Raw genomic sequence first — 13,651 nt, 5'->3', positions numbered from 1 at the left:
CCATATTTTCCCTCCCTTTATTCCCGCCCTTTTTTCCCTCCAAAAAGATTACGTGCAATGTCAATTTTTTTTGCATAAAATAAAAATCATTTCCTAAAAAAAAAATTGAGATTTTGAAGAATAAAATAAAGTGTGAACACAATAAATATTAAAATGGGGAATTTGTTAAAATGGAAAAGATATGATTCCAAAAATCATTTAAGATAATATTTTTTAGGCAAGTAAATCATCATCAAAATATACATAATTTCGAAATATTTTTAAAATTGCAAAAGAATTATACACTAAAGCTAACCGAAAATATGTTTCCTACAATAAATCTAACTATAGTATATAATGAAATTTAATTGCTTAATGGACGTGCTGATACCCCTTGCTTACTTGGTTACGACTCACGTTGCAAACATCATAGTACATCTACAACCTCCCGTGTTCGAACCTCAGTAGCACCAATTTTTTTTTTTTTGGTTTCTCCTTTTACGCCCAAATTTAGGGTTCATCAATTTCATAATGAACAATTTTGATAATTCAATTAGGGTTTACCAAATTCTTTCAAAAAATCGATTAATCAAATTAGGGTTCATCAATTTTAACTATAATCTTGATTAATGTTAAGATTAATCATTGTAAATCTTCATCTTCATTAATGTTATGATTGATTTTAATCACTATAATTAGGGTTCGTCAATCAACCATAACTTATGATCTTGATAAAATTTTGATTGATCATTGTCGATTTTGATCTTCAATATTTGTCGATTTTGATCTTGACAAATATAATTAGGGTTCGTCTTTTAAGCACTACTTATGATCTTCATTAATGTTATGATACATCATTGTCGATTTTGATCTTGAGTAATTTTATGATTGATTTTGACAAATATAATTAGGGTTCGTCTTTTAATCAATAATTATGATCTTGATTATTTTTTGATGAGTTTTATCAAGTTTGATCAACCTTTGAAAAAAACTTAGTATTGCAATTAATACATAAAACGTTGGATCAAACTTTTTTATTCAGTAAATAAAATTGAATAATTGAAATAAATTAAACAATAAACATTCCATAAATATGTTAACTACATGTAGTTAACAACTTAACCACTAATGCAACAATTACCATCCTAACCCTAAATTAACTAGTTTAGTTTGACACGTGTCGTGTTTTTAGTGGTTGTGTATGGAATTGCCATACATATTGTGTATATGTAGCCTTTTCCTAAACCACTATTAGAAAGAGTCCAATTTCAGATAACATTATAAGAGATTAAAGCCATCTTATACATAAATAGAACATACAGGCACCGGTAAACACTCATAAATATATACTCATTTTATCTCATTCATTTGTTTACCTTTTTTTTATTGTTTCTGAGAGTTATTTTATTCAAAGGTAAATAAATGAATGGGATGGAGGAATAATAATTATTCGTAATTTTTGTAGGTTAAATACATTATTTTACGGAGGAACATAAGCTAAATTCAAAGGAGTCACCACTAAGCACCAGAGATTTTACCGTGTTATGCTATAATCCATGAAGTTATAATCCATGTTCAAAAAAATTGATTGCAATTTGAGAGTCGGATCTTACAAGCTCTGATACCATGTTAGAGAAGAGAAGAATAGGGTTTTGAATGTATTGTATTGATTCAATGAGTACAATATTTATAGTATTTACATGTAGAAGAAATAGAAAAAACAATAATACAATTGCCTAAACTATATCCTAAATAATTACAGAAAAGATACTAGAAGTAACGACCAAGGAACATATATTCGGAAAATATATTCATATGTATTCTAATGATTAACACCTAGTCCCTACCGAATATGAGTAAGTTATACAGTATTAGAAACTATAGTTCCAACTGAAACTCAAACCATCTGTGGACGTGAAAAGCATCTCAATTTCTAAGCATATACTCCGTATAAAATATTTACTGCCAAATAGCCACTCTTACATCTCAAAATTCAATACTTGGAATTGTTATATATCCCAAAAATTTAATTTAATAGCCAATATTCAAAATTACAATTATTGACATGTCAAAATAATTATATGGAGATGTCAAAACAATCCTCAAAAGCTCATTTCTGTCAACCGCTTCCTCTGATGGTCCATTATAGAAAACAACTTCATGACAATAATACAGTATATGTTTACGGGAGTTCAAAGGGTTTTTTGCCCAAATAGCCATTTAACTCAAACTATTTTCCAAAATGACTATTTCATAAATCTAATTACCAAAGTGACCATTTTATAAATCTAATTACCAAAATGACCATGTAAATTAATAAAGTTGCCATAAAAAGCTAAACTATAAGGTTTTTCAATTTTATTATATTCCCCCAAAATAGTACAAATATACAAAAACTATGAAAAAAAATCAACAAAATTGAAAAATAGTAATATTTCAATAATATTTTCATAAAATTAAGAAAAATATTTAATCTATTGGCCTATGAATCTATTTTTAACTTTTGAGTGAAGACCTATGATTTTTGTTTAAGTTTCAAATGAACACGTAGATTTACAAATACTTTCAAAAGAAAGAACACGCAGTTTTAAAAAAATAAAAGAACATGCAATTTTCTTTATCATTGTCAATGCCCTATCAACAATGAAAGCACATTTTTAATTTTATAGCTTTTAATGAAAATTTTATAGATATTTTGAAATTGTAAAAAGATTATAAAAGTTTCCTCCTTTTTTCTAACTTAAATTATTCCTATATCATGATAAACTTAAATAATTTTTAAAATTAAGTTTAGATAGTCATTTACAATGTTGTATGGCTATTTTGGGAAATATAATGGTATATGATCATTATGGTAAATAGTTTCGGCCAAATGGCTATTTTGGCAAACAAATAATCAAAGATATTATAGAGTTCACAAATCCTCATTTAAGATGGAAACAATCCGACTTAAGCTTAAAACGGAGTACATGGCAAGTGACCTAAAAAATGCCAAAAGTTTGGTCTTCATTACCAAGATGTGATAGTGCCCGTCATAAGCACGACACTGGAAAGTTACAGTGATTGTGTTATCATATATTTTCAATGTCACTAATCCAGATCAATATAACTAACAAACTACACAACGCCATTGGTAAGATCGTCGGGAACAACTAATAACGACAAAATCATGTTACTCCCAATCCTTGAATTCTTTCTTTAGATTAATCAAAATCGAGAATAAATATAAACATATTTATCAACTTTAATGTCAAACAATAATAACCAACCTCATAAAAGAAATTCCATATTTTCTCACAAACATCAGAAAATCAATCAGCAAATCCATAGTTAGATGGTATGAGTGTATCACCTATAAAAGAATTAAATCAGACACCGACATGGAAGATTGAAACGGAAGTAAAATTGAAAATTTAGTCCAACAAATGTGTGACCAAAAATATCAAAATGAAATTCAACCTAAAGCAATTGTTTGAAAGCCAGTAACAAATTTTAGAGATCAAATATCAAACAAATTAGATGATGTTAATAAGTGAGTCTTTACCTTGATAATTGTTCAAATATTCAGCACGTACTTGTTGAACAAAGCATAAACATCATGAATAATATGATATCAAATGGAAGATATAAATGAATAAATGACGGCAGGGATTCAGGGAAGATTGGGAATAAATGATACAGTTAATGTATTATATAACCGGTTGTATATACAACTTATTCATTGTTGTGGAGCTTTGTTACAAAGTTGTCGAGCTCTATTAACAAAATTATCGAGTTATGATACAAAGTTGTTGAGTTTAACAGAATAATTATTAAGCTCAATAATTTCGGAAAATAGCTCAATAACTTGTAAAATAACTCAACAACTTTGTGTGAAAGCTCGATAACTTTGGCGCGGTTGTACATAGCTTTTATACAACCAGTTGTAGAATAATATTTGTTTAAATGATACTCCTTAGGGTTTTGCCTTCTTTTTTTCTAATTTTTTTAAGCAGTACGGTTTAGCTTGTAGTTAGGCGGGAATTTGAAGAGCTAATGGAAAGACACGTGTATAATTGTATGAATGGTGATTCTTCTATTATACTTTTATATAGATAGATATAGATAGATAGATATAGATATAGATATTAGCTTATTAGATTAAACTTGGCAAAAGAAATAAGGAGATGACACGTGGCAGAAGTCATCTGCCGATGACATGTGGTAGATGATTTCTTCTTTAATATAATATATGATTAGTTACTAATATTAGCTTATTAGATTAAACTTGGCAAAAAAAATAAGGAGATGACACATGGCAGAAGCCATCCGCCGATGACATGTGGCAGATGGTTTCTGCTTTAATATGATACTCCCTCCTATCCACTCTTTTCTTCCCTATTTCCTAAAACGGATTATTCAGGTTTTCTTCCCCTTTCCTTTTTGAGAAAGTTTTTATTAATATTATACTCTTACCTCTTTCCACTCATCAAACCCCACTATATACTTTATTAATATTTAATTCTAATTATCCCTACCTCTCTCCAATAACCAAACCCCACCCATCTTCTTTATTAATATTTAATCATAATTATTCATACCTCTCTCCAATTACCAAACCCACTCATATTTTTACCAATATTATACTCCCCACCCTTAATCTCCGTGCCCACTTCAAAGGGGAAAAAAAGGGTGGATAGGAGGGAGTATATGATTGGGTAACGAATTTGATATGATTTACATTAAATAACATTTAGCTATCAACGGAAATTGGGCGATATTTTATTTAGTGCTTAATCCGTCTTATGTGTTGCTTAATTATTGTTATAGTTGAATTTACATGTGGAAGCGGAGATTCAATTAAGAACATAAGTCTAATCATAATTATACGGCTTTTCATGGGAATGTTAGTTTCTATAGTTGAGATGTATCTACGGTCTTACTGCTTCTATGTGTCTGATTTACATGCGGGAACGGGATTAGACATACTAGGAAGAATTATCGTTACTCGGAAGAGATCGTTAATATGCTAGAGGTGTAGTAGTTTCACTTGAATAGCAATTAAGCAATCGTGTCTTTAATTATAAGCTTGTCTAGCGATGATATGAACTCTAGGCCTTTTATTATTATTGATTTCGTTTTTGCTAGTTTTATAATTGTTTTAATAGTTTATTAGTTTAGTTAATCACCACCTTTTATTTGTTCCGCATAGCTGACTCGTAATTTAAGACAGACTGGTACTTAATCCCTGACCTCCCTGAGATCGACCCGTAAGCACTACAACTGACCCGTTCGCTTGCGGTAATATTTAACTGAACAAGTTTTTGGCGCCGTTGCCGGGGAGGTAACGGATTGATATTAGTTTTCGTCTTTGATTTGTTAGACTACGCATTTGTTACTTGTTACTTTTTATTACTTAATCCATGGTTGTATCTGAATTCCCTCAGTTTGATAATGAACCATTCCATGAGTATATCTTTCTAGGTTTGATGCCTATGTCGAATATATTGGTTCATGTGGTTATTACTATTCTAATTGGGATTTAGGCCATATTGTTAGTGACGGTATGAATTTTGAGACTCGTGAGTTGGCCAATTACATGGCTAGAGGAAGATTAGAAAGTATGGATTTGTACAAGTACCTGTGTTTCTTGAGGTTCATGGCATCTCAGTCCTTAGAAGCGCACACCCCACCCCCTAAGTCTAATTTGGAGATTATGTTGGAGCAAATTTTAGATAACCAAAACCAGTTCTTTGCCCAACAAAGTCAAATAAATGATGACATTGAAAATTCTATTGCCCAACTAAGTTCCTCACATCGACACATCGTACCATTCAGAACAATTTAGATGACATAACTGAAAATTTGAGAATGGTGGAAAACTCTCGGGAGTCAAAAGAGCGAGGAAAATAGTCTTCGATGACGATGATGATTTTGTGGGGTTAAATGAGCTTGTTTCTAATGGTGACGGTTCTTTGCTTGATGTGGTGAGTATGCTTGATGACTCTTCCACCTATAAACATGATTTGAGTGAGTTAATTACTCCTATGAAAGAGGGTGGTGACCTTTTTTATGACAATGATGCTTGTTTTGACTCGAATGAGCTTATTGTTCACCTTTCCACTAATATTGAGACTAATCATGTTGCTAAGGACACTACTTGTATGGCTATTAATGTTAATGATTCGTTATTTGGAGATTCTCTGACCACGATTATGGCCTTATGGGTAATGCAGGAGTAAGGGTGATCCTTCATAAGACAGAGGTAGAAAAAGACTGAGATATTTTCCCGCTAAATGATGTACCTCTTATGATTTCCTTAAATGAGCATCCACCTTTAATTCCGAGGACTAAGAGTACTCTCGATCTTCCATTGTCCCCATTCATTACTCACTTGTCAGTTGTCAAGTAATAAGGCTGAAGATGACGAAGAAGCTACATTTGAACATAGAGACTCGAAGAAATATTTGTTTCATGCTTATGTCTCTATTGTTTATGCCATAACATATTAGATATCTTTCTAATGTTTTCTATTGTCATCTATTTGAATTTTTGATCGACTTCTAAGAGCGTTGAGTGCTTCCGCTCTTGAGAACGTAGAGTCCAGCTCATGACTATAAACAAGCGCTTGCGGGAGGCAACCCCGAGATTAGCTATGTTTATGATATTTTATATTAGTCTTACATTTATTATTTATGCGTGTTTAATTTGTGTTTAGGAATAAATGGAGACGATACAAATTATGAGAACACCTGACGAGAAGATGTCAAGGTAAAATGGTGTTTGAGTTAGATTTCATATGAGGAGTAATTGTTGTAGGTTTTTGTATTTTTGTCTTCGGCCGAGATTTGACATGTTCTTTTCTAGCTCTCACTCTTTAACATCACATTCCTAAGTTAATCCACCTTCTTCTCTTTAACCTCTAGCCCCGTTATAACCCTTAAAAGTCCTCTTGACATGTATTACTTGGCAAGTTAGGTTCAGTTTGAGCGTAACCCGTGTCCTCATCACTTGGACACATGAGAGTGAGTGATTCTTCCGCGTTTACATTCCCGAAAGTGAGGGTCCAACGGTTTGTCACTTGTCTAGACGGTTGGTGGTAAGATTGAATAGTCACTTGTACACATTACATGATATTTTGTTGGATTTGTTAGAGTGATTGTTCTTGCATGCTAATATTTGATCTTAACCCTATTTCAAAATTAAAATGATTTTAAACTTTTGTTTAATTTCTTTTCGAAAACCTTGGTTAGATTATTGCTCGTTCCTTGGTATTAAAAATTAATGGATTCAGAAAATATATTATGTAATAAATTTTAATGGTTTATCTAGCCTTAAAATTAATGTCATGTAATTATAAATTTATAATCCATGTCACATTAAATTTGCCATGTCATATTTAGAGGTGTCATTTTAATTACCCTTTTAATTATATTGTATAGATGAAATGAGATACGATAAATTTAATTTTGTTGTCTTAGTGTTGCTTTGATGATAAGTATGGCAAAAAAAAAAAATTGTATATATCGATTTGCAATAATCTGTTTATATTAATTCTCTTAGTATAATTATTTACATTTTATCCCGAAACAACATAATACTAATGAGTAAAATATCTTTTTTACTTTTAATTTTTAGTGTGAGAATGGATATTTTATCTATTTACCGACCTTATTTAAATTATTTTTATTTGATTAAACGTTGCAATAGTTAAGAGAAAATGAATGAAGAATATTTTAAGCCTTAAATATCATCTTTATTTCCAAACTAAAAAAAAAGGTATATAAACTATATTTAATATTACTTTTATTACTTTTTTAATTAATACGGAGTATCATCATTTTAATAAAGTTGATTAACAAAAATATCAAATTTGACGTTGAACAAAAATTATATCATTTGGTTACAAAAGTAATGAGAATGAGAATAACCAAATAATAGGTTACAAAAAAAAATACTAAAGAATAACGTAAAAATGTAAAATCGTAAATAACTGAATATCAACATACTACAAAAAGTAGTAAAAAAAAAATTTACGCCAACAAATTAATGAAAAGTTAGAGCTTAACTCTTACACTTTCACAATAGGTTATTTCCTATTGAATAAATCACACCCCATCCTTTCAATTTCCCTATCATAATATTGTAATAATTAGAACCCTACACAAATGCTTGTGTGTCTTCCCATCTTTTCTAACTTTTAATTCTATCATTAATTTGCCGTAAATTCAAATTTATCATCCTCTTTAACGCCTAATCTTTTACTTTCATAAAATATGAGTATATTAGTATGAGATATCATGGAGGGTCTCATGTGTCAACTTTATTTTTGTTATCGATTCATAGAAACGACTTATTTTCTTGCTCAGTAAAACATACCTAAAATATGAACGACTAAAATAATAATAGAGATAAACCACAAATAAAAAATAGAAAATTTATCAAAAAAAACTAAAGGGGAAAATGCATGAACGATCCTTAAACCGAACCCGTGAATTTCACGGGTGACAAAACTAGTTCCTTTACTAATAAAGGTAATGTCACATTCACCACAAATAACATTATACCTCCAGTGGTATAATAACATCATACAACCAAGTTATATCTTATCGAGCTTATGTGTAATTTTTTTGAGCTTTCTTAAAGTTAATTTTTTTTTGTTTAAGTGAATAGCTCAGAAATTTTAGGGTATAGCTCGACTTCTTTAAAACAAAACTCGAAAACTTTAATATATAGCTGATAAATCCGTTATCTACCTCATTTTTGTACCTAAAACCCTTCTCGTTATCCTAATATTGATCTAATTATATGCAAAATTCTCTTTATTCTATCATGTTTGCATTTGCTAGGTATTTGCTAGGTATTTCACGCATTTCTAGGCGACACGGGATATCGAGTAAAGGGTGGAGCCAATTGCAAGCGAAGAGTTGAAGCCTTGAAGCCTCTATGAAGCCACTTGGGTGTATCCACTTCAGTCAAGGTGCAACTCAAGGGCGTAGGATGCATCTTTTTCACTATGGTGGGTGTATTAGAATGAGCCTAGGTGTAAAGACTTCAGTCAAGGTGTAACTCAAGGTCGTAGGGTGTAAAAATATGGCTTTCATGGGCATATCTCACAGTCCGGGTGTAAGTGCCCCCCATCCGGCGTAACTTGGAGCGGCCGGCGTTCAATACACCAGATGGACCCGTGAATTGGGCTTTCATCAGTCTTTTCACTCTTGCATTTGTTCTTTTTGAGGCCTTTGTATAAATAGAACAACCTTAGACCTACATTCAACATCTTCCATTCTCAAAGTTTGAATTTTGATAACTAGTTTACTAATCTCTCCCTAATTAGAGCAAGTTCTTCAATAATTATATTATTATTAGTGCTAGAAATTGGGTTCTAAGAAGATTGAAGATTTCTCCTTTCTTATTTCAATCCAAGTTCCTTTCTTTGCTATTGAGTGGGTATAATTTCTCTTCCTAATTTCATTTGTTTACACTTGCTTTTCTCTTAAGTTTTGTTTAGTTGTTTATGTTAGAATTTCAATCTTTGTTGTTTGATTGTTGTTTTCTCTCTCTTGTTCATTTTCTCTTTGTCCACCATTGTTGTTGCACCCAAAGATTGAGTCTTTTATTTTCTTGTGTTAAAGATTGAATCTTTGAGTTTCATATGTTAAAGTTTGTGTCTTTTAGTTTAATCCTCATCATTTCTTAGATTAAATTGTCTTTCTTCATAATTTGTGTTGGATTATTGCTTGATTAGTAGTAGAATTTATTCCTTTGCCATGGTTATGCCTAAAGAATCCATCTTTATTGCCTCTATTGCTTTTAGAACCATGATTAGTGAGTAGTCTTCCACTAGGACTCGGTTTGACCCGACATGACTAACTTCACTAATTGATTCTCATAAAGGCAAATTATTTGGGGAAATTGGTGAGGGTAGTTTAGAGGAATGATATGGTTTATGGATTGATTTTGGGTAGTGTCGACTTGTGGCCCTTGTCCACCAACGAGAGTTGGTTAGGTTGTAAGTTGGGTACCCGAAATTCGACCCGATTGCTAACCTAGGTTGAGACCGAAAGGGAGAACCAAGGGAGGGTACCTCTAGACTAGCGTTTGAAATCGACCTCCGAGAGGAGGAGTGGGATGACCCGGATCGCGATGAGTACTTAATGACCTTGACCAATTTCTTGACCTCCTTAGAAAAGTGCACGTTTTTGGGGTTGTTGAGTATTGAGTTAGGGATTCCGACCTTCGAACCCGAGAGGGGGGTTGGTGGGTAGTGCTAGTGTCCTATTTCGAACCCGAGAGGGGGGTCTTAGGCGAATTAGAGCCGTCTCCTCCTCACCTTGTTACCTTTATGATTAGCCTAGGGATTTAATTATGTGAAGTTATGAATTGTTGTGGGAGGACCGAGTCTTAGGCCTTTAAATCATTTGATTTACAACTTATCATTTCCTCTTGCTCATTTACCTATTTCTTGTTTAGTTTGAATTTCATTTTGTCTCAGGTAGTCTTAGTATAACAAATCCATCCCTGATTGCCGACTTAGCTAAACGATAGGATTAGAACAATTAGTAATCTTCTTAACTCCTTGTGGGATCGACCCTCTATTTTGCACAACGATAAATCGTGCACTTGCGAGGTATTATTTGATAACCATCAATAGCTCGGGTTCTAGAGCATACAACTGGGTACAACTGGTTGTAGGATCTATTAACTGCACATCCACTACTAGCTTAATATTCAAATAATTTTTTAAATTTTTTTTCTTTTTTTCCCATGTTCTCTAGCTTATTTGTAAAACCGTTTTTATAAGTACAGTACGTACGGAGTTTACTTTTCCCATTTTTTTAATACCCATCTTACAAACATTTATTCAAAATACTACTTCCTCCGTCTCATCATCAATTTATTTAGGCTATTTTAACCAAAGGAAAAATAAAAATGATTGAGACGGAGGAGCATAAAATTACAATCACTTGGTTCTCATTGTTTCATAGTAAGATTCGGTAGTTTAATTCGGTATAGTTGATACAATCAAGAATATCATTGCAAAAAATTTTACATTTAGCGTCGAAAAAGTAATTAGACTATAATCATTTATCATCCGATTTCAATGAAGTTTTTACAGCAATACAATTAGAATAGAACGGAGAAACAAAGAAAGTTAATTGTATCAATATAATTTGGTTATCGAATTAACACAAAAATAAAAAATTAATGAGAGAGTCAATTGTCATCAGTACATCATTTAAGTTTGGCAATTCCCAATTCAGAAGAAGATGGACGGTGGCAGTGAAAAACGAAGGGATTTCTATCAAAGGAAAACCTTCCCCTTTTCTTCTTCTTCTTCTTGCTCAGGTAATTTGTGCCTTACTCATTTTTCTTATGTTCCCCTTTTCATTTTGTTGTGTTCTAAAAATAATTGTCGCCTTTCTGATTAACATAATGATCATGGTTGTCATTATTGCTTATTAGAGCTAATAGCTAATTAGTTTTATTTTGAAATTATTTTAGGTAAACAGTTGACAAGTATGAAACCCGGAAAGGATAGGTTGAGTGAAATGCCTGACGAAATACTCGTCCACATTCTTTCTTATTTGCCTACTGCCGAGGCAGTTAGGACGATGTTGATTCGTCCTTTTGGAAATCTCTGGACTTTGATTCCTAGTCTTGAATTTGAATATAATGAAGTCCTCCTTACTTTGATTCCGGATGGTACTTGCAGTTGGGATGATGTTAGGCGGTTCTTCACTTTCGTCCGTAATGTACTCATACTTCACAAAAGACCCTTCATTGATGAATTTGGTCTTTATATTATAAGCATGTATAGTGATGAGAGAAGAAGTGAGTGTGGTGATGATATAAGAATGTGTTTGAAGTTTGCTTTGGATAAACAAGCAAAGGCAATTTATTTCACTGAAGGTGATGAAGAATTATCTGAAAGTTCCGACTATCCCAATTTCATAAGTGAGTCACTTATTACACTTCAACTCGCTTTCTTCATTATCTATCCCGAACTTCAAGTTGACTTGGGATCTCTAAAGGAGCTTACATTGAACCATGTGACTATGACTGAAGAGGGATTCCAACAATTTATATCTGGATGCCCTTCCTTGCAAGTATTGCATCTTTACAATCCTTACGAGATAAGGACTCTAAGTTTCAGTGTGCCAAACATTCGTAAGTTATTTCTCTGTTTTGAAAAAGATGATCCTGACACTGATCCTTGGGTGTTAGATTTCCCCAACCTTAAAAGTCTTGATTTGTGCCTTTATGGGATACCAAATGTATATCACATCAATTTTTCATCTGTTCGATATGTCAAACTCGAAGTTTTCAACTTTGAAGTGGATGATGAGAATAAACTTAGAATGTTTAAATTATTTTTGGAGAAGCTATCACAGAGTGAAGTTTTCCGTTTATCAGATCATCTTTCTGAGGTAAGTTTTTGGTCTTTCTTGTAAATAATACCTAGTATTATGTTAATCAGTTAATTCTTTGATCGATTATGCTGCATTTTACAAATATCCTTTCGAGATAAGGACTCTAAGTCTGGCTTATTCCTCTATGATATCACGAGCGTTTGAGAAAAGATGAATAAATGTCGATCTCCTTCAATTGCAGATATTCCTCCACTTGCTAGAGGATTTGCATCTTTTACAAATTAGATGGAAGCGCGTAGTTTTACCATTGGGGATATTCTGTCAAAGTTGCCTCTTGGGTGTCTACGGATTGATGAGAAGTTCAAAAGATTTGGAAGAACTTGATATATATACAAATACAACTTCTGCATGCAGGGCAAGTGTTGATTTGCCTCCTGTAGAGCTTTCTAATCCTTGTGTGATGCCAAAACTGAAGACTGTCACCCTGTATGGTTTTGAGAAACCTTGGAAACATCAGCTTCAATTAGTAGAATTCCTGCTCAAAAGCGCGACTGCTTTGGAGAAATTGGTAATTGTTCCAAACGAGGGTCAATTTTCAATAACGGAGAAGCAGGATTTTGTTATGCATGTGTCGAGCTTCCAGAGGTCTTCACCAAGTGCTAGGGTACTCTTTCTTTGAGTTGTATGGTTGATTTCCTCATGGATCTCTTAGCTTTACTGTATGGTCCAATTTTCACATCAACTTGTCATGAATCCGGTCATTTCATTTACTTTTGGACTGGAAATCTGTAATAATGTTAATGTATGTGGTGGTTTTCTTTTGCCGTTAACGAACTATCAGACCACAGGCTTCCAAGCCATAGCTGACTACTCGAATCTGTGTGTTCAATTGGTTTCGTTGTAATCAGAAATTTCAACTGGTTTTTGTGATGTTATGTTTCCTTTGGTTACTGTGTTGAAACAATGTTCGACGTAATGTGGCATGAAAATATATTTGCGGATATATATTTTGAAGGTTTATAGGCATTGAAAAATATTAGGGAGTGAGTACTCAGTAGTAAATGGCCCTAAAAAAAGTTTTAGTAAAGACAACAGCTAGTTTAAAGCAGTTGCAGAGCATCACAGATTGTTTCCACAAGGATGACGAAAAGTTGCAGGACGACAGCAAGTTATTATATAAGTATATACTCCGTAACTGTCATCTATATAAATATCAATTAATATATCGTTGTAGTATTTCAAGTCTTAACGCTATACATTAATCAATCATTAAACTTTGATCAAGTCTCCTCAGACACTAATAATTTGCACCTCCACAT

The 13,651-nt window shown here is 32.5% G+C and overlaps 1 protein-coding gene across 1 annotated transcript; it reads left to right on the top strand.

The window, feature by feature from the left end:
• Positions 1 to 11,089: 11,089 nt before the first annotated feature.
• On the top strand, positions 11,090 to 13,011 carry LOC141635613 (F-box/FBD/LRR-repeat protein At3g26920-like). The gene is made up of 3 exons (XM_074446717.1): positions 11,090 to 11,307; positions 11,464 to 12,389; positions 12,574 to 13,011. The coding sequence occupies exons 1-3, from the start codon at positions 11,229 to 11,231 to the stop codon at positions 13,009 to 13,011; spliced, it is 1,443 nt and encodes a 480-aa protein (XP_074302818.1). The 5' UTR covers positions 11,090 to 11,228.
• Positions 13,012 to 13,651: the final 640 nt, after the last annotated feature.

The sequence above is a fragment of the Silene latifolia genome, chromosome 2, assembly GCF_048544455.1.
Source record: "Silene latifolia isolate original U9 population chromosome 2, ASM4854445v1, whole genome shotgun sequence".
In the NCBI taxonomy this organism is placed as follows: domain Eukaryota; kingdom Viridiplantae; phylum Streptophyta; class Magnoliopsida; order Caryophyllales; family Caryophyllaceae; genus Silene; species Silene latifolia.
Note: the sequence above shows the minus strand (reverse complement) of the source record. Positions and strands in the feature narration are given on the sequence as shown.